Source organism: Desmodus rotundus, chromosome 12 (genome assembly GCF_022682495.2).
Source record: "Desmodus rotundus isolate HL8 chromosome 12, HLdesRot8A.1, whole genome shotgun sequence".
NCBI classification, from domain to species: Eukaryota; Metazoa; Chordata; class Mammalia; order Chiroptera; family Phyllostomidae; genus Desmodus; species Desmodus rotundus.
In genome coordinates, this window is record NC_071398.1 from 78808067 (window position 1) to 78828715 (window position 20649).

Genomic DNA, 20649 nt, shown 5'->3' on the forward strand with positions numbered 1-20649 from the left:
TGATCAAACTTAGTATTGTTACCAGATGGGGACTGGGCCTGGAGTGGGTCTGCCTCTAGTAGCCTGTGAGTTCTTGACTTCGTGCAAGAAAGATTTCACATTTATTACAGCTGCGGACAGTGAAATAAAGGAAGGGCTTAGGACAGAAGAAACAACAGAGAGCCTAGGCAAGACTGCATTGGTTTTTTAGAAATGTTACAGGAAAGAATTGGGGCATGCTGGACTGCATGAACTCGCTGAGAAGTAAAAGTCACAGTGACAGAAGGCAGCCAAGGTGGGGCTGCTGTTCTGTAGCTCACTGGAGAGTCAGAGAAAAAGGGGGCCTTGCAGACAGTTTCAGGGGATAAGCCCTGGACAAGTTTCTCTCTCTTCCCTTTCCTCTCTCTTTAAAATCAATAATTTAAAAAAAATACAGCGCTGTCTGGGTAATCAGTTGGTTAGAGCATCATCCCGATACACCCAGGCTGCAGGTTCGATCCCCAGACAGGGAATATACAGCAGTCAACCAATGAATGTATAAATAAGTTGAATAACAAATCAATCTTTCTCCCTAATCCAAACCCTAACTATCACCGCCGCCAAGATATTTTAAATAGAAGTCACAAATCCTAAGGGATGGCTATAGTTTACTTTTTACATTTAGATCTTATGATCCACTTTGAATGTCTGATAGGAGAAAAGTGTCAAAATCCATCTTTTTGTATGTACATATTCAATTATCCCAGTAGTTGGTTGAAGATTATTTTCCCCCATTAAAATCTTTGTTGAAGATCAACTGGCTATAAATATAAGGGTTTATTTCAGGACTCAACACTGTCTTGATTAATGTAGGTTCATATTATGTTTTGAAAATAGGAAGTCTTCCAAATTTGCTTATTTAACAAATCATTTTGCATCTTATCAAGGCAGCAGTGGTAGCAGCTGCTCTGAGTTTCGCTCTGCCGCCCAAGAACAACAAGAAAGGTGCTGGAAGGAAGGCCAAGAAAGACAAAGACCCAGTGAACAAATCTGGGGCAAGGCCAAAAAGAAGAAGGGGTCCAAAGGCAGAGTTTGGGATAAGCTCAATAACCTGGTCTTGTTTGACAAAGCAACACACGACATACTCTGTAAGGAAGTTCCCAAGTATAAGCTTATAACCCCTGCGGCTGTCTCTGAGAGACTGAAGCTCTGCGGTTCCTTGGCCAGGGCCCCTTAGTAAAGGATTTATTCAGCTGGTTTCAAAGCCCAGAGCTCAAGTAATTTACACCAGAAACACCAAAGGTGGGGATGCCTGAGCTGCAGAAGATGCACGAACAACAGATTGCACCAGCTGTACATTTTTTAAAATCTTTTAGCACATATGTTTATTGACTTTAGAGAGGAAGGTATATATAGATACATTTAGGTGAGAGAGAAACATCGATTGGTTGCCTCCCATACACGCCCCGACCAGGGATTGAACCCCCCACCTTTTGGTGTATGGGATGAAGCTCCAACCGAGCCACACCGGCCAGGGCCAGCCATATATTTTGAAAAATAAAACTTCATCAAATAAAAAAATAATTTTGGCTATTCTAGGTTCTATTTATTTCCTTATAAACTTTGGGATCAGTTGTCAATTTTTACAAAAAACCATGTTGAAATTTTGGCGTTAGTTGCATTGAATTTATAGATCAACTTCCCTCAGTAATATTTATAGTTTGGGCGTACATCTTGCACTTCTTCTGTTCCAGTTGCTAAGTGCTCTACTTTTCTACTTTGAATAATTACCTTATTTCATTTTTGGATTTTTCATTGCTAGTCTAGAGAAACACAATTGGTTTTTGTATGTTAATCTTGAATTGTGAACTCACTGAACTTGTTTTTAGTTCTGGTAGATATTTTGAGATTTCTTACAATTTTCTGTGTACGGAATTATGTGATCTGAAAACAAGACAGTTTTTACTTCATACTTTCCAATCCAGATCCAATCTAGCGATGAAGAGAAGCCCCAAGAGACCAGCTGTACAGCAGGCTTAGCATCGAGCTAATAATAAATGATGCCGTAGAAGAAGCCTAAGGGGGGAAAAAAGGACTGAATAGGGTAGATTAGGATAGAGTATTTGGGGGAAAATTAAGAATTCATAATCAGCAAACTACAAAAGGAATTACGGAATTCTTCAATGCGGATTTTGTACATAAATGATGCAGTAGTTATACAGCATAGTACTCCACATTCATGAAGAAGAATGAGGCACAGTGATTATATGAGTTTAGTCTTTCAAAGGTGAATGCTGGTTTCCCAGCCTTATTTGCAGCTAAAGATCGGGTTGGCCAATCAGGTGCAGATCCTGGTAACTGTCTTCTGAGAGAGTAGGAGCTGAATTTTCCATGTTTTTGTCTCAAATTTGTAACACATACATGAGAAAAAATAATTAGAACAAAGGCATAGTGAAGCCACTGGATGGCATCAACTAAGGGAACTGTATGATAAGCAACGGCGAGCATCGAGAGGAGGAAGTGAGTTTGAGCTACTGAAAAGATAAAGACTTGACTGTCCATATCGGAAGGTGTATCAGTCAGGGTTCAGTCAGAGAAGCAGGACTGTATTAAAAGGGATCTGTTAAATGGATTCAAGCTTTCCAATTGTGGGAGCAGGTTAAGCAGTTTCTGTAAGGCTGTTATCTGTAAGTCTGATGCTAGAACATCAGTCCAGCTAAACTGACTAGGGGTTGGGTCAGGGGTGGAGGTTCTATTTCTGATTGGGAATCCTTGAGGTTTAGGATTGGAGGAATTTTGCTCTCCAGTAAAAAAAAAAAAAAAAGAAAGAAAGAAAGCTACTATACATTCACAGACTGTCTCCCTCATAGTAGCTTTTTCTTTAATTATTTTATTTTATTATTTTTTAAAGATCTTATTTATTTTTAGAGAGAGGAGAAGAGAGGGAGAGAAACATCAATCAGTTGCCTCTCACACACCCCCAACTGCGCACCTGGCCAGCAGCCCAGGCGTGTGCCCTGACCGGGAATCGAAGGCGAACTTGCAGTTTGCAGTCAGTGCTCAATCCACTGAGCTGCACTAGCCACGGCATAATCTATTTCTAATTTACACTTGACATACAATATTATAGTAGTTTCAGGTGTATAACTCCGTGATTAGACATTTATATAACTTATGAAATGATCACCCCAATAAATCTAGTACCCACCTGGTACCATACACAGTTCCTAGAATATTACTGACTGTACTCCCTGTGCTGTACTGTACATCTCCATGACTGTTCTGTAACTACCAATTTGTATTTCTAAATCCCTTCACCTTCTTCACCCACCCCCGTAACCACTTTCCCATCTGGTAACTATCAAAATGTCCTCTGTGTCTATGACTCTCTCTCTCTTTTTTTTTTTAGATTGCACGTATAAGTGAAATCACGTGGTATTTGTCTCTCTCCATCTAGCTTATTTCACTTAGCACAATACCTCTAGGTCCATCCATGTTGTTGCAGATGCCAAGGCTTCATTCTTTTTTTAATGGCAAATCATATTCAATTGCATATATGCACCACTTCGGTTGTTTCCATATCTTGGCTATTGCAAATAAAGCTGAAATAAATGTATGGGTGTATATGTTCTTTTGAGTTAGTGTTTTGGGTTTCTTCAAATACCCAGAAGTGGAGTTGCTGCATTCTTCCTTGTCTCTTATTGTAGCCTTTGTTTTGAAGTATATGTCGTCTGTCCCAGGCTGGTGTGGCTCAGTGGATTGAGCGCCATCCTACAGACTGAAATTGCTGGTTCAAATCTCAGGGCACATGCCTGGGTTGCAGGTCAGTTACCCAGTTGGGGGCATGTGAGAGGCAACCAATCAACATTCCTCTCACACATCGATGTTTCTCTCCCTTGCTCCCTCCTTACCCCTCTCTCTAAAAATAAATGAACATTTTTTAAAAAAAGAAACAAGCCTTAGACAAAATCAAATACAATCAAAGTTGGAAAAAAAAGTGTATGTTATCTGGTATAAGTATTGCTAATCCAGTTTTATTATGTTTTGTTACCATTTTTATGAAATATCTTTTTCTACCTTTACTTTCATTCTGTATCTTTCAATTTGAAGTCACTTGTACACAGCATTTGCAAGGGCCTTGATTTTTTAATCCATTCAGTCTTCATTTGTCTTCTTGTTGGAGCATTTAATACATTTGCATTTTGGGTAATTATTGATAGATATGTATTTATTATCATTTTATTATTCATATTTTAAATTTTTTTCTTCTTCTTAAAGAAGCGCTTTTAACATTTCTTGTAATACTGGTTTGGTGGTGAGAAACTCCATTAGCTTTTTCTGATCTAGGGAGCTGTTCTTCCATTCTGAATGATAGCTTTGTTGGGTATAGTGATCTTGGTTGTAAACCCTTGCTTTTCATCACTCTAAATATTTTGTACCAATCCCTCTGGCCTGCAGTTTCTGTTGAGAAATCAGCTGACAGTCTTATGGGAGTCAGCTCCCTTGTAGGTAACTAAATGCTTTCCTTTTGCTTTTACGACTCTCTTTTCTTTAACCTTTGACATTTTAGTTATCACGTGTCTCGCTGTGGGCCTCTTTGTGTTCATCTTTTTTGGGACTCCCTGCAGTTCCAGGACTTTTATGTTTATTTTCTTCACCAGTTTTGGGAAGTTTTCTGTCATTATTTTTTCAAATAGATTTTCAACTTCTTGCTTTCTCTCCTGTTCTGGCACCGCCATGATGCAAATGTTGGTATTCTGGGAGTTGTTCCAGAAGCTCATTATACAATCTTCTCTTTCTTCTTGGATTTTTTTCTTTTGATGTTCTGATGATTGTTTTCTGCTACCTTATATTCCAAGTCACTGATTCTCTACTTCATGTACTCTACTGTTGATTCCCTATAATTTAGAAGTTGCACTCCAACTTCTTTGGGACTCTCTGAGCTTCCTAGACTTCCTAGAAGTCTATTTCCTTCTCTAGATTGGGGAAGTTCTCCTTCATTATGTATTCAAATAAGTTTCAATGTCTTGCTCTTCCTCTTCTCCCTCTGGCACCCCTATGATTTGGATGTTGGAACATTTAAAGATGTCCTGGAGGTTCCTAAGCCTCTCCTCATTTTTTTGGAATTCTTGTTTCTTCATTCTGTTCTGGTTGAATGTTTATTTCTTCCTTCTACTACAAACCATTGATTTGAGCCCTGGTTTCCTTCCCATCACTGTTGGTTCCCTGTAGATTTTTCTTTATTTCACATAATGTGACCTTTATTGCTGCCTGGGTCTTTTTTATGCTGTTGAAGTACCCAGTGAGTTCCTGGAGCATTTTGATAACCAGTGTTTTGAACTGTGCATCTGATAGGTTGGTTATGTCTTCGTCACTTAGTTGTATTTTTTCTGGAGCTTTGAACTGTTCTTTCATCTGGGTCACTTTTTTTTTGTCTCTGTACACCGGTTACATAGTAAGGGGCGGAGCCTTAGGTGTTCACCAGGGTGGGGCGACCCATGTTGCTGCGCTGTGACGTTGTATGTGGGGGAGGGGTCTGAGAGGGAACGATCCTGCTTGCTCCGCTCTCTGCTGGTTTTCAGTTACTTCCCCTGCTGCCCACAAGCAAATTGGGCCCTTCTGGTGCTGATTCCCAGGTGGGTGTGTTTGTGTACATTCTAGGACCCTGTGGGTCTCTCCAATGAACTCTCCTGTGAGGCTGGGAGTTTCTCCCACTGCTGCCTCAACCCCCACAGGTGTTTTCAGTCAGAGGTTTGAGGCTTTATTTCCCTCCGCTGGAGCCCTGGGTTGTGCGGTCTGTCTCGCTCCCCAGTTGTTCCTCCCGGTTTATGTGCACAAAATGTGAGACCACCCATCCACTTCGCCGGGTCTGCCAGCCACTGCCTTGCCGTGAGTCCTCTCCGCCCACTGCCCATCTTCGCCCCTCCTACCGGTCTGGATGAATGTTTCTTCTTTAACTCCTTGGTTGTCAGACTTCCATAGAGTTAGATTTTCTGTCAGTTCTGGTTGTTTTTTGTTTTTTAAATTGTTGTTGTCCTTGTTTTGGTTGTGTGAGGAGGCACAAGTGTGTCTACTTACTCCTCCATCTTGGCCGGAAGTCGCTGCTGAAGTTTTCAGTAAATTCCTGGATCATCCTTGTAATTATTGTTTTCTTTTTAAAAAAGATTTTATTTATTTATTGTCAGAGAGAGGAGGAGGAAGGGAGAGAAACATCAATGTGTGAGAGAAACATTGATTGGTTACCTCTCACATGCCCCCAACTGGGGACCTGGCCCACAACCCAGGCATGTGACCTGACTGGGAATTGAACTGGTAACCTTTTAGTTTCTAAGCCGGTACTCAGTCCACTGAGTCACACCAGCCCGTGTGTAAGTATTGTTTTGAATTCTGTTTCTGATAGTTTGCTTGTCTCTATTTCATTTAGTTCTTATTCTGGAGAGTCTTCCTGTTCTTTCACTTGGAAACTGTTTTAGTTTCCTCATTTTGGCTGCTTCCCTGTGTAGGTGTCTATGTATTAGGTAGAGCTGCTCATCCCCCTGACTTATGTAGTAGCCTTACGTAGATGTCTCCTAGTGCCCAGTGGCACAGCCTCCTTGGTCACCTGAGTGGGTGCTCCAGGTGCATCCCCGTATGTGCACTGTCCTGTTGTAGCTGGATCTTTATTGTTGCTGGCACATACTAGGAAGGGTTGATCCCAGGCCAATAGGCCGCAAGGACCAGATGTGAGTATAGCAGAGGAATTGCTGTGCAGGGACCAACCCCCACACAGCAGGTCTCACTACAGTGGGGCCTTTGGGGCTTGCAGGGGTGGAGTGTAATCCAGTATAGTCTGAAGCTGTCCACTGGGTATACTGGCTCTGGGGCCTTCTCTTAGGTGCAAGGTCAGCCACTGATGGTGCCCTGCCCAGGTCCACCTGGCATGGAGCTACAGTGTAGTCTGCAGATGGCTGCCACATGTGCTGGTTTTAGAGGGACCCAGGAGAGGCCCAGTTAGAAACTGAGGCTGGCTGCTGCTAGTGCTGGGCCCAGGGCCACTTAGCAAGAGGCATGGGGTATGCTGAGGCTACTAGACACTGCTTAGTTGAGAGATGTTAGGAAAATGTGAAGCTTGAGGGAGGAGAGGCGATTTGCAAGGAAAAGCCACTGGAAATAGCTTGGTTGGGCTACCAAGTTAGGTGGGGTGGGGGTCTCATGGAATCACCAGGGTGGGGCAAAACGCATTAGCCAGGTTGATGAAGACTCAGATATGGCACCTGCCTAGTGGTTCTGTGGGGAGAGGATTTCGCAGTGGAACGATGGCCTGCACCAGCACTTCTGAGAGTTGCCCCTCCAGCTCTCATCCTGAAGCCAGACAATCCAGTTCCTCCCCCTCTGCCCCAGTGATAGAGCTCAGGGTGAGGAATCCAGTGAGTCTGATTGCGGGCCCTTTAAGGAGTCCTGGAACTCCAGGAGCCATCTCACTCAGTCATGATTCCCGCTGGCTTTCAAATCCAGAAGTTATGGGGACATTGCTTCCCAGCACTAAAACCCTGGGCTGGGGGTTTTGATGTGGATCCAGGACTTGTCGCTCCTCAGGGAGGATCTCTGCAGCCGAGACACCCCTCTCAATCTTTAAATGCTTGTGCGCATGTGTGAGATGAGGCCGTTCAGTGTCTCTGCCTCTCCTACTAGACACAATGTGGCTTCTTCTGTGTATCCTTAGTATAGAACTTCTTTTCAGCTAGATCTCAGGCATTCTGAATGATGGTTGTTTTGTAATTTAGTTGTAATTCTGATGTGGTTGTGGGAGGTTCCAAGTACCATGTTTACCTATGCTACTGTCTTGACTGGAACCCCCATAGTAACTTTCCAATGAAAGCATTACAAAATCCAAGTTATAAATGGTAGCCGCCTACCACTAAATAGGTACCTACTATGTGTGAGACATTTTACATATACTATGTGATTTAATTCTCATGAAACCCCTGGGAGTTTGGCATTATTGTTACTCTAAGAAAAGGTGAAATTAGAGGAGGAAGTAGGAAGGGTAAGAGACCCTAAGACAGACAGCGAGTAAGTGGTAAATTTGGGACACAAGCTTCTGACTCTTTATACCAACACCCTGCGTGTGGTCAGTAAATTAAACTCTACTGAAACTGCTTTGAGTCATTCTTTTCTCAAATCTCCCAAAGATGGTACACAGCTAGTACTGCTCTCTATGCACTAAGGATAAATTAACAATTACATACAATGCATACTGTAGGGGTTTATTTCCTAATTCTTTCAGGAACCTGTATGAAGGGGCTGCACCAGACAAAGCTGCCAGATTCTGGTGGAGTTTCAGAAAGGTTCAGAGACCACTGACAAAAGTGTAAATAGGAAGCGAATGATAAGTGTTTGGAGGGAGAAGTTAAGCTGTGACTGTCACGGTCCTAAACGGAATAAAGTCTGGAAAATAGTACTGCTGGAAATTTCTGTGGAATCCAGTCTTTGTAGATACCCAAGAAGCAGAATGCCAGAGAAATTCAATTTGGCCAATCTGAAGGCTCTTTCCTCATAAATCTAACACAACATTTTAAGAAAGAAACTTAATTTAATTACAGGGAAAAGATTCATGGTTAATTAAAGTGTGAAAACCACATATAATAAACTGACATTAATTTCAGGAACAAGAGGACGTCTTATTGCCATTATAGTCACTTTAGAAGGAGACAATTTCAATGAGGGGTGGGAGCTGACTGCAGTCCTGTTCCGTTCCACGAGTTCTTCATGGAGACCGTGGGACTTCCCCGTCTGACTGGGTCTCTTAAAGGGAATTTCCATCGTCTTCCACCTCTGCTGTGACTTCGGCTTAGAGGTAGGCACAGAGCCGCTCCAGCTGCCCAGGATTCGCGTTACTTAGGAATAGCAGTTCCTTTTTCCCTTCTTCTGTGTGAGCTAAAATGGAATAAAACAGGTAGTTGGCAGTTTTCTCCTGCAGCATTATGTTACCTGGAAAATTCTGTAGTCAGAGGCTCTAGTATCCAAATCAGCACCCTTTCTGTCTCTCTTCCTCCAATCCAGCATCTAGCTCTCCCGCTGCTCCAAGAATATCTTCAGGACTTGATGACTTTGTCAAATCTTCCAACCCCTCAGAAATCTCTCCATGATGTTTCCCAAACCACCATTGCTGCAGCTGCTTTATATTTTTTCCTTTGTTCAATGACCTATTCCAAGTACAGCTAATTCTCCAGTGATAGAATGGCCTTTACTTTTCCACTACATCATTCTACCCCTCCCCGTTCCCAAGCTGAGGACAAGGATGAAAAGAACAGCTGCACTTCTGTCATGTCCGCAGACCAGGACAGGTACAGCAAGGGTTTGGTTTGCTGTGGGGGTGGCCTCTCACACCCTATCAGTTATTCTGTGGGTGCCCTAGCATGTAAGTCAATTGAAGTTTGTTGAATGATAAATAAATGCAACAATGAACAAAAAAGATGAAAGAAAGAAAGAAAGAAAGAAAGAAGGAAAGAAAGGGAAAGGGGAAGGGAAGGGAAGGAAAATGTAACAATGAGAGTGTGGCAGCCACTCAAACTAAGTGGAGGCACTTGGTTTGGCCTAATTAGCACGAGCATCTCCTTTAGACTGCTAGCCCCCAGCCCCACACCCTTCTGCACCATCCAATCAGCAGAAGGAAGTCAAGATAAAGGAAAAAAGATGAAATACAAATTACAGGCTGCTGTTGAGGGAAGAGATCACAGCTTTGACTCAGTGGGACTCTTCCTGAGACCATAAAGCCCTTATATGAAAAAATTTAACAACTGACCTTTCTCATGTTGGAGCCAATTGTTTTCCAAATAATATTGAATACAACTTTCAAATTCTTTTGGATTATAGTTGGAAACCAGGATAGGAATAAAAGGGTCAAGGGCATCAAATCCTTCCTGTAGAAGAAAAAGGATAAAGGTATATTGATTATTAAGTGACAAATGAGCAGGAAAAAGGGGGGGTGGTGACAAATCAGCAGAGAGATCAATTTTATTTAAACATTTTAACGGCAAGGCCTTTGCTTTTCTTCCTACTCTCCTCCTCCCTCTCGGGCTGCCCTGCCTCACACGGGGCTCCCCGCGGAGGGGTTGGCCACTGCTGCTCACACAGCCGCAAGCATTATTTCACCATAATACCTGGGGGCGATTCCACTTGTTTGAATACACACACACACACACACATACATAGACATACACATATTTTAATTTTTCATAGTTGATAAGTTTTCACAGTTCATATAATCAAAACAAAAAATAAAACAAGGATGTAGAAAAGACTCTAAATGGAACATAAATAGAAACAAATGAATCAATCAAACTGTATAGTAGTACCCCTTACCCACTGGGGGTACATTCCAGGATCCCCAGTGGGCTCCTAAACCTGCAGATTACCAAATCCTATATATACTATGTTTTTTCCCTATACATACATACCTTTTCTCTTAAAGGAAGCACTTTACAACTTCTCTTTGGCGTACTGAACTGCCGGCATCACTACTCCTGTGCTTTGGGGCCATTAGGAAGTAAAGCAAGGGTTACTTGAACACGAGCACAAAGGCGGGTTGTAATCGTAACTGCCAAGTGACTCACGGGCAGGGAGCACGTACAGCGTGGGCATTCTAGACAAAGACATGACTCACGTCCTGGGCAGAATGGGACATGAGATTTTATCGCATTACTCAGAAGAGTGTCCAGTTTAAAACTTATGAGTTATTTATTTCTGGAATTCTTAATTTAACATTTTCAGACCACAGTTGGCCACAGGTGAGTGACATTGTGGAAAATGAAACCAGGTATAAAGGGGGACTGCTGTATCTCAAATTTCAAACTGGAACACTGAAGGGACAAGGGAAACCTAACCTAAGTTAACTTCTGTTTTTAAATTGTATTTTAATGTGATATTAAATATTATTTTGTATTAGTTTTAGGTATATACCAAGTTAACTTCTAAACAGAACACTAGTCTAGGTTCAAGACAAAAAGTACTTAAACAGATATTGTGCCCCAGTTCATAGCTATTTTTTGTAGAGTCAAGGGTTAGTAATTCTGAAACTTTTACTGTAACCTAAGACTGAGCTCACAATTAAATATTCTGTGGATAATAACAGATTTCTTTTATTAAAAATTTTAAAAAATACTTATTTTTAGAGAGAAGGGAAGGTAGGGAGAAAGAAAGGGAGAGAAACACTGATCGACTACCTCTTGCACGCCCCTAACTGGGGACCTGGCCCGCAACCCAGGCATGTGCCCTGACTGAGAACTGAATTGGCAACATCTTGGTCTGCAGGACAGCGATTAATCCACTGAGCCACACCAGCCAAGGCTAACAGCATATTTCTTATTGTTCAAGATGAAGGTTATCAATATGGAAAAGGGGAAGGATACTTTGAATGCTGTGATGCTTGCCTATAATTGGAACTATCAGTATGAACTCATGGTTTATTTTTTATTTTTTGTGAGGGTTTTTTTTTGTTTTTTCTTTTTTCCCTTTGTGTTGGTTTTTTACAACAGAGAAACAGATATACACGTATGGATGTGTACGTATAAGCACATATATGCATACAGTCCATATACACCCGAATATTACACAGACCTATTTACCAGCTCTGCTGGAGGGCCTAGAAGCGACACTCCAGTAACATTAAGTACACCTAGCACCCCTGATTTCTAAATACCATTCTCCTGTAAAATGAATCAAGGGTTCTTGGAGAAATGGCTGATTTTAAAACTAGGGCATGGAGAGTACACATAAGCCTGAAACTTATTCTTATTCCAAAAGAAGTAAGAGAAAGAATGACGGGTACATGTTAAAAGGCCATAGAAGCCCTGACCAGTGGCTCAGTTGGTTGGAGCGTTGTCCCGTGAACCAAAAGGTTGTGGGATTCGATTCCTGGTCAGGGTACATACCTAGGTTGCAGGTTCGATCCCTGGTTGAGGTGTGTACAGGAGGCAACTGATCGGTGTTTTTCTCTCTCTTTCAGCTCTCCCTCTCTTTAAAAATCAAGAAACATATCCTTTGGTGAGGATTAAAAAAAAAAAAAAAAGACATAGAAGCCAGCTTGAAGGGGCTCCCTACTGGCCAAATCTGGCATAATTTAAGCACCAAAATAAATAAGGATAGTAAAGGTTAAGTACCCACATGCACTGAAACAAACAAATACATAAGGGAGAAAGGAAAGTTCTTTCACATGACAGAGAGCCAACTGATAGATTTAGAGGAAATGATGGAACTAGAAAATTTTTATTTTGTAATTCTTATAATAACTGATTTAGGGAAGAATCACCAATGTATACTAAAACTAGTAAGGAGAAATTTGAGAAGTAACAGGACAGTAACCTAGTCTCAAAGTATATCTCCACAAGGTATTTATTCGTTATAAAAGTAAAAGAGGAACTTTAATGAGAAGCAAGCAGGTGGATAACACCTTAACCAAGTGTTCAAAGTGAACTTTGCCAGCAGTAGGAGAAATAGGTTTCATGTGCCTCCTAATATTATGCGCTAAGAACACACATCACTCCTAAAATCACATGTAATCAGGAGAAAACAACAGACACTCTCATAAAATAACCCATAACTGCCATGAATTCTTCAAAAATAGAAATATAAATACTACGATTATAAAAGAGACTAAGGAACTGTGGCAGATTAAAGGAAACTGAAGAGCAATGACAGCTGAATGCTATACACCGTCCAGGACTTGTTTTCTGTGAAGAATATACTGGTGCCCTGACCAGTGTGGCTCAGTGGGGTGGCGACGTCCCCACAAACCGAAAGGTCGCTGGTTTCATTCCCAGTCAGGGCACATGCCTGGGTTGCCAGCCAGGTCCTTGATTGGTTTCTCTTATACATCGATGTTTCTTTCTCTCTCTCTCCCTCCCTTCCCCTCTCTCTAAAAATAAATAAATAAAATCTTAAAAAAAAAAAACCATACTGGCAAAATCAGAGTAAGTTCTACGGATTAGTTAACAGTATTATATCGGCACCCGTTTCCTGATCTGGATGACCGTGCTGTGGTTATATGCTAGCGTATCTCTGATTTTAGGCAGTACACATGATTTAGACATAAGGAGGCATCATGTCTCAGGTTACTGTCACATATTCAGAAAAAAACAAATGGAGAGAGAAGAGCAAAGCAAATATGGTAAAGTGTTCACATTTTAGGAATCTGGGTGAATTTATACAGGAATATAATTTTTCTCCAAGTCTGAAATTATGTCAAAAAAAGAAAACTCTTGAGAAAGAATGACTAAGGAAAAACAAATCCCCCAGTGACTGACCTTTCCTAGCAGCTCCTGGGGCAGATAGGCTGTCCGGGGTTTAAAAAGGGACCCAGTCTGGCTCAGAGTCAGCACGACGGCACCTCCGTTCTGAAAGGAAGGAGAAAAAGCCAAATTAGATAAAGCTGAGAAAGATAGAGGATATAAAAACACGTTGAACAATTGCAAGCAAAGTAATCACACCAATATTTAAATAAAATGATTTTGAATAAGGTTATTTCAGTCAAGTGGAAAGATGAGAAACCAAACACATAGATTTTAAACTTGGTACAGTTATGGGAATTAAATAAAATATAAGAACTTTTTGTCTATAAAACTAGTGACTGGAAGGTACTAGCAATGAGGTAGTCATAGATCTTTAAAATAAAAATACATTTCATTCTGAAATGTGTTAGGTATCATATGCACTCACCCAATCATTTTTCACCATTTTCCTCAAGTTGTAAATAAGTGCTAGTTCCTCTGGAGCGATCTGCTCATTGGTCAATATTTGAGGGGGGAGAGAGGGAATGGGAGCAGAAAAAAGAGGCCATTACTTGCTTTGCCTGGATGCTTCCCTGAGTCAGCTGAATTGACAACTGAAAATCCTCAACAACTACGTAACCACAGGACCTGAAGCTACAGCCTCTGAGATAAGCGACATAGCTGCGGGCCCTAGAACTGCTGTGCTGCTGGGGGTTAAAAATGGTCCCCAAGGGAGAAAACGCCCACTGCCCCAAACCAGTCCCTCCCCCGATGCTTCTGATCTTCCCTGCTTAGACCACACAGCCTCATTTTTAAAAGAGACTAGAAAGAAAAAAATTGACAACAGGAGAAAACTAGCTTCTGCTGTCATGCTCTTTTCAAAATAATCTTAGGTTTCAGTGGATAATGGAACTTGGTATCACTTCCTTTTAATGCTATTTTCACCATACATCTTAATTCATACAATCCTAGAGCAAGAAAATATATCGCATGTTTATTATGCCCCAGCCTATGCATATGATGGCAACAGAAATCAGTGAAACCGGAACAGAGAAACTCAGTTTTCCTACTGGGCTTTTATCTTCTCTTTTCAGCGTGGTCCTTCCCCAGAGAGCATTGACTCCATCCACTGCCACCAGGAGGTGAAAAGCACCTGAAGAGCTTTGCCTCTTTAGCTCTTTGAGCACGATCCCAACGGCATCTGTGGCGTTCCTCACCCGTGTTATGCCCTGTAGCAAAGGCACACATGGCTTACAGTCCCGTCTGTGAGCGGCCCCCCTGGTTCCGGCACAGCACACGGGGTTTTTTAATACCTGTTCCACGACTTCTCCCAGAAGGCTGCCTTTCTCAGTGCTTTCTCGTTTATTCCAGACATACGTCTCTTGAATTTTTATCTAAAACCAAACAAAATAAAAACCTAAAGTGGCTACTCAGCTGAAGGATGAACTGATCCCTCACGAGAACGTAGGAGGCTAAGGTTGTTAGGAATCAGTTTAGATCTATTTTCCAAGCCCTATAAGAGATCTCAGTATGGAAGTGAATGCTATCTAGTCTGTTTCTCCCTGGAGCTTAAAAACACACACACATACATATGATTCCTTTTTTCTTTTCAAGATTTTATTCACTTACTCTTAAAGTGAGGGGACGGAAGGGAGAAAGAGGAGGAGAGAAACATTGCTGTGTGAGAGAAACTTTGATCGATTGCCTCTTGCCAACCCAGGCACGTACCATGACTGGGAACTGAACCAGTGACTTTTAGCTTTGTGGACGACGCACAACCAACTGAGCTACGTGGTCAGGGACATACATATGATTCTGACTAGAAAGTTCCAGGATAAGCCCTTGGCATCTAGATTTTTAATAAGCTCCTAGAAGACTTTTAATATCTAGAGTTGAAAAACCCTGGCCTAGAGATCATATTTAAGAGTTACCAGAGTAAAGAGTAATTTTACCAATACATTTCTGGTTCCAAAAATGATCTTATCTGGAGAAAATGATGTAGTTGAAAATGTGCTTTAGAAGATTTGAGACTGTGACCTTGGAAAAGTTAACGAATTAACATGGACTTCAATGTGCTACACACAAGATGGGAGCAGCCTACCACTTCCTGTATTTCACGTGGGTAGATGAGTTTCAGACTGTGAGCTCACCGTAAGGTATATGAAAGAAATGGAAAATGGTATAGTTATCTCAACCACGATACTAGTTTTCCACAGTCTACTGTACTCAGGGCGCAAAGATCTATTTAAAAACTGTCCAGCACCAAAGTTCTAGGAGTCTAGTTACCTGACTCAAGAAACGCTCATTTGCAGTTTTGAAATTCTTCAGCCAGACTGAAGCCTCTAAAGGCTGATCAAAGCGTTGTTTGTTGTAGGTGGACTGCAAAAGATCGTGGCAGTTCTTCACCCAAAGATGACCTAAAAAAAAAAGGGCACAGAAAACAAACTGGGCAGGAACTGGCTGTATTCAACTCAAAAAAGACTCTATGATTTTTTAAGTCATGGGGAATAACTGTAGTCTCTTAATATATTTCTTATAGCCTTCTTGTTTCCAAGGTTTATTTTTGTCTGGTATTCTCCTATTCTGTTCTATTCTACTCTATTCTATTCTACTCTACTCTACTCTACTCTACTCTACTCTATTTTCCTCACCTGAGGACATTTTCATTTGCTTTTTTAGAGAGAGAGAGAGAGAGGAAGGGAGAGAAATAGCTACGCAAGAGAAGCAATCGATAAAGGACACATGGACAAAATCGGGGGGGATGGTGGGGGAGGGAGGTGGGTTCAGCTGGGGTGGGGGGGAGGGAAGGGGAGAAAAGGCATACAACTGTAATTGAATAACAATAAAAATTAAAAAAAAAAAAAAAGAGAAGCAATTGACTGGCTGCCTTGGGACTGGGGATTGTACTAGGCATGTGCCCCGACTGGAAATAGAACCCATGACCCTTCGGTTATGGGATGACGCTCCCACCACTGAGACACACTGGCCAGGGCAGCTCCATTTTAGATTAAACATTATCATTTTAATCAATACACAAGAAATACCAAGTATATTAAAATTAAAGGTCACCTCAGCTTCCTGGCAGATTCTAAAGATAGTCATAAAATGTGGATGCGCACACACAACTAGGAGGGCTATGTACAGTATGAGAGTTTAGGTTCTTAAACTCTACAATGCTGATAATCAGAAGCATGTCAAAGGCTCTCTGGATACTCCAAATTGTTGACTGATGGCTATAAACCTTGTGACAACCTCTAAGGTGGGAGGTTATGCTCGCGGGTGTTACGCATCAAAGTGAGGACAGCTGGGCCAAATACTTCATTCTTATTATCAAGAGGCTCCAGGAAGCTTTTAGCTGAATTTCTTGTTGCATTTGCTTCACCTTGCAACCTGCTTGTCAGTAACATGAAATTATGATGAACTAGTTTAGAACACTCTGCATCTGAAACAAAGGCCTCTCCCGGAGACATCAGAGCCTTGTCAGAAAATTAAAGCCACAGTGCTAGCACAGCGACAGGACAACTGAACCCAGCACAGTGAAGACAGAAGTTCTTACCATCTGGAATATGCAGTATCAGCCAGTCCTGTTTTGCACAGAAATGAATAATATGGCAAAGACTGAGGGTTTTTCCTGTTCCCTTCTCCCCATCTAAATAAAGCACTTGTTAAAGAAAACATTACGAGAAGGGACACTTCCACTGTTGACAAAGAGTACTCTTGGATTTCTTCTTTTCTCTCATTTGAGGAAGGAAAGCACTGGCTCAAGACACCTCACGTAGGCAGGAAAGGATACAGAGAACATATCGTACGGCTGGATGATCAAAATTGGTGTTTTTCAGGTGATGCAAAAGCTCTAGGGCTGGTTTCCTGACCATCAGGCAAGCTTCATTGAATGTCTTCATCTAACGAAACAGAAGAGGAAGGAGAGAGAGTGGGTGTGGAACTTCTAGCCAGTTCTTAGTATATACACTGAGCCTAATATAGCAACAAATTGCATATTTTTTATTTATGCAGTTAGGAGAGGTGGTGTTGGCTTTGACTTTCAAAATATATAATTTAGCTAAAAACTAAAATACATTATCTTATACCAAGTAACATTAAGAGTCAGCTTTTGATTATACCTGTTAATGAAGCACAGATTTTACATCAGTTAATTGAAATCTACAAATAATACAGAAGTCTCACACCATAATTTTGTATACCACTTAGGGGTGATGTAAATGTTAAAAATATATAAAATGCGTAACACTGTACCTGACAAATGGTAAATGTGGAATAAATGTTAATTCCTTTAAATTTATTTTTAGCTAATTCTTATTGCTATGACCATCTAGACTTTTCTCTAGAACTATGCAGACAAATCAGAAAACTGATACATAAAATTCATTTCTTTTTGCCATCAGGAATAATCTGGTGGAAAAATTTGGGAAGCATTGATATGTGTGAGTGACTTAAGAATGTCTATTGAAAAGAAATCTAACAAATACTATTTGCAAGTATATTACATAAGGATTAAAGTAGTGTTGGTGTTTTTAAAAAAGAAATCCTAAGCAAACAAATGGATTGGAGAAGGATTTGATAAGTACTTAATGAAAAGTGAAACCCTAAAAAACTTGATAGAGATATTAATACAAAAGTGCCCTTTTAGGCAATGTGACAGCACTGAAACACACAAGCAATGGTGAGGATGTTGGTCTTCACGTGAACGGAAATTATGGAAAGAATGTATGAGTAATTCCCTCCAAAGCTCTGGTGGTTACGCCAGCGTGAAAGCAACGTGAAATGGTTAAAGTTAGATCCTCACAACCCTGAAGCTGGAGATTGTACTATGAATTTCCTGGAACACTTTTAAGTGACATTACAGATGATTCCTTCTGGGTATGTCCTATTTCCAAACTTAAAATTTTAGATGACAAGGCCGTTTATAGCCTAGCATTAGCTCCCTTACATCACATCAAATTTTTAAAAATAAAGCACACTGAAGAAATGACAGCCTTTGGCTCCTCAGCTAAAAGTCATTTGCACGGTCAAGTTTGATATTTCATTAAGAAGGAATATTTTCTGAGGCTGAAAATAATTCAACAGGAATCAGTAAAAAGAACCAATTATGCCAACAAACCATGTTGCCGGTAATCATGAATTCTTTCAATGGCTAAAAGAACCAAGCAACTCTTTGGGTTGAAGTTATGATCACAAAACTAGAATTCTCTGAAAATTTGTGAGATTGAAGAACAAAGATGCATCTACATAAATATCATTTCTATATGGCTGAGGAATATATTATGATTTTGTTTTTGTATGCCATGTTAACTATTTTCATGACACTTCCGTAAGGAAAATATTAACTTCATTTTTCAACAACTATTTTGAATGCTAGAGTTTCCAGAAATCTGTTGGGTAAGGAAAATAGCAGGATATTGTTTACTTATTTAAGAATACATTGCCTAGCCCTGCCTGGTGTGGCTCAGTGGGCTGAGTGCTGGCTTGCAAACCGAAAGATTGCTGGTTTGATTCCCAGTCAGGGCGCACGCCTGGGTTGCGGGCCAGGTACCGGACTGGGGGCGCGCAAGAAGCAGCAATTGATGTTTTTCTGACATCTCGATGTTTCTCTCCCTCTCTCACTCTCTTCCCCGTCTCTCTCCCCCTTCCCCTCTCTCTAAAAATAAATAAATAAAATCTTAAAAACAAACAAACAAACAAACAAACAAAATGGGAATAGTTTGCAGGGCTCCAAAAAGTATTTTTTTTAAATCTTCACCAGAGGATATGTTTACTGATTTTGGAGAGAGAGGAAGGTGGGGGGCGGGGAGAGAAACACTGACAAGAGAGATAGAAATGAAGCAGCTGCCCTTGTACACGCCCCACCTGGCAATCAAACATGAGCCCTAGACACGCGCCCCGACCAGGATTGAAACCACAGCCCTTCGGTGTATATAAGACAGCGGTCCGACCAACGGAGCCACCTGGCCAGGGCCCCAGAAAGGGTTTTAAGTGGTTAAACACAGAAAAGCATTGACTTAAAGTAATTGTAGTAATAGCACTATATAGTTTTTAGATTCAAATTTCATTTTTTATAGTTTTCTATTCATTTACTCCCACTCCTCTGCTATCAACAGCTGTGTTCTGGGCTCCCTCCAATTTCCGCGCGTTTTGAGCACCTGCATTACAAATCGAGGAGGCAGGCCTTGCGGGAATATAGTCTTCACGTCCTGGAGGGGAAGGCTGTAGTGCTGGCCCTCATGCCGCTCCTCATGCTTGGCCTATGAAATGAAAATGCAGACAGATACAACGGGGCCAGAGACAAAGTGACAAGACTTTGAAAAGTGGAAAGGGCCTAATAGACTGTATTGAAGAAACATTCATCTTTCAGAGCTGGAAAGGATATCTTTTATTTCTTATCTTAGACAAAAAAATGCTAGTTGTTGTCTCCAAATCCACAGTGTATATATAAAGCCAGTGTTGGCCTAAATGATGAACCAGTTTCCAAGCAACATAAACCCTACACGTGGAGGTAGCAGTGACAATTCTTGCCATCTGGATTCTTCTGAGCTGTGTATAGAGATGCTCTAGTCATGTGACAAGATCATCTGCATGCTGCTGTTTCCATAGAAACTCTAGCGAAATTGGCAGATAGACTACATTCACAGGGAAAGCTGAAAGGCACTTTGACGACTTCATTCACTTATTCTATTTCGTGCTTGTGAATGTAGGTGAACATTGGAGATATAAATAAAACACACCCTAACACAATTGTGTTTTGGGGAAATGAGTTATTTTTTCCCCTCCTACATGCACAGCAGCGTATGTTAAGGTGGAGAGACCCAGACGTAGGAATATAGACGATGACAACAACAACAAAAAGCTATTGGTTTCCTTCATATTTAAAAGCACAGACTTACAACTAACTTCACTTATGAGAGGCAGCAATATGCTGGGGAAGGAGAAGATATGTCAACATCTAGCCTAATGGGATCTGAAGTAGAAAATGCAACACTGGATAGGAATCCCAGCTTCTTCCGACAAACCTCACTTTAAATGCTGCTCTTCTCAACAAATCAAGTTAGTTACCTCTCCAAAACTAGGAAATCCACTTAGAAAGGAAGATAAAAAATAATCCCAAATTGGTTATTAGGGAAACTGGGTTCTGTAACTGCTCTGTTGTGATTTTGGGCAAGTTAAATTGCCTTCTTTAGGGTTCTCCATACCAGTCTGTAAACTGTGGCTAACTACTGTTTTTGTAAATAAAGTTTTATTGGAACACAGCCATACCCATTTGTTTGTGACAGAACTAAGCAGTTGTGACAGACCATTTTGGATCATAAGCTTAACATCTTACTATCTGGCCCTTAAAGAAAAAGTCATCACATAGTAAGATCAATAATAACTGCTAAATTTAACTTCTAAGTATTTACTATGTACCTGCTCTATGCCCAGCAAAATCCTT

General features: G+C 41.0%; 1 protein-coding gene across 3 annotated transcripts in view; it reads right to left on the bottom strand.

Moving 5' to 3' along the window:
* Positions 1–8510: 8510 nt before the first annotated feature.
* The window catches only part of DAP3 (death associated protein 3), a 34079-nt gene continuing 21940 nt past the window's right edge, over positions 8511–20649 (bottom strand). For all 3 annotated transcript variants that reach the window (XM_045204501.2, XM_024573930.3, XM_053916037.1), the window contains 10 exons: positions 19364–19465; positions 16999–17107; positions 16762–16854; positions 15492–15622; positions 14519–14599; positions 14276–14434; positions 13654–13713; positions 13242–13331; positions 9743–9860; positions 8511–8874 (listed from right to left, as the gene is read on the bottom strand). In XM_045204501.2, the coding sequence (XP_045060436.1) occupies positions 8789–8874; positions 9743–9860; positions 13242–13331; positions 13654–13713; positions 14276–14434; positions 14519–14599; positions 15492–15622; positions 16762–16854; positions 16999–17107; positions 19364–19465 (1029 nt within the window). In that variant the 3' untranslated portion in view covers positions 8511–8788. The remainder of the gene's footprint in view (positions 8875–9742; positions 9861–13241; positions 13332–13653; positions 13714–14275; positions 14435–14518; positions 14600–15491; positions 15623–16761; positions 16855–16998; positions 17108–19363; positions 19466–20649) is intronic.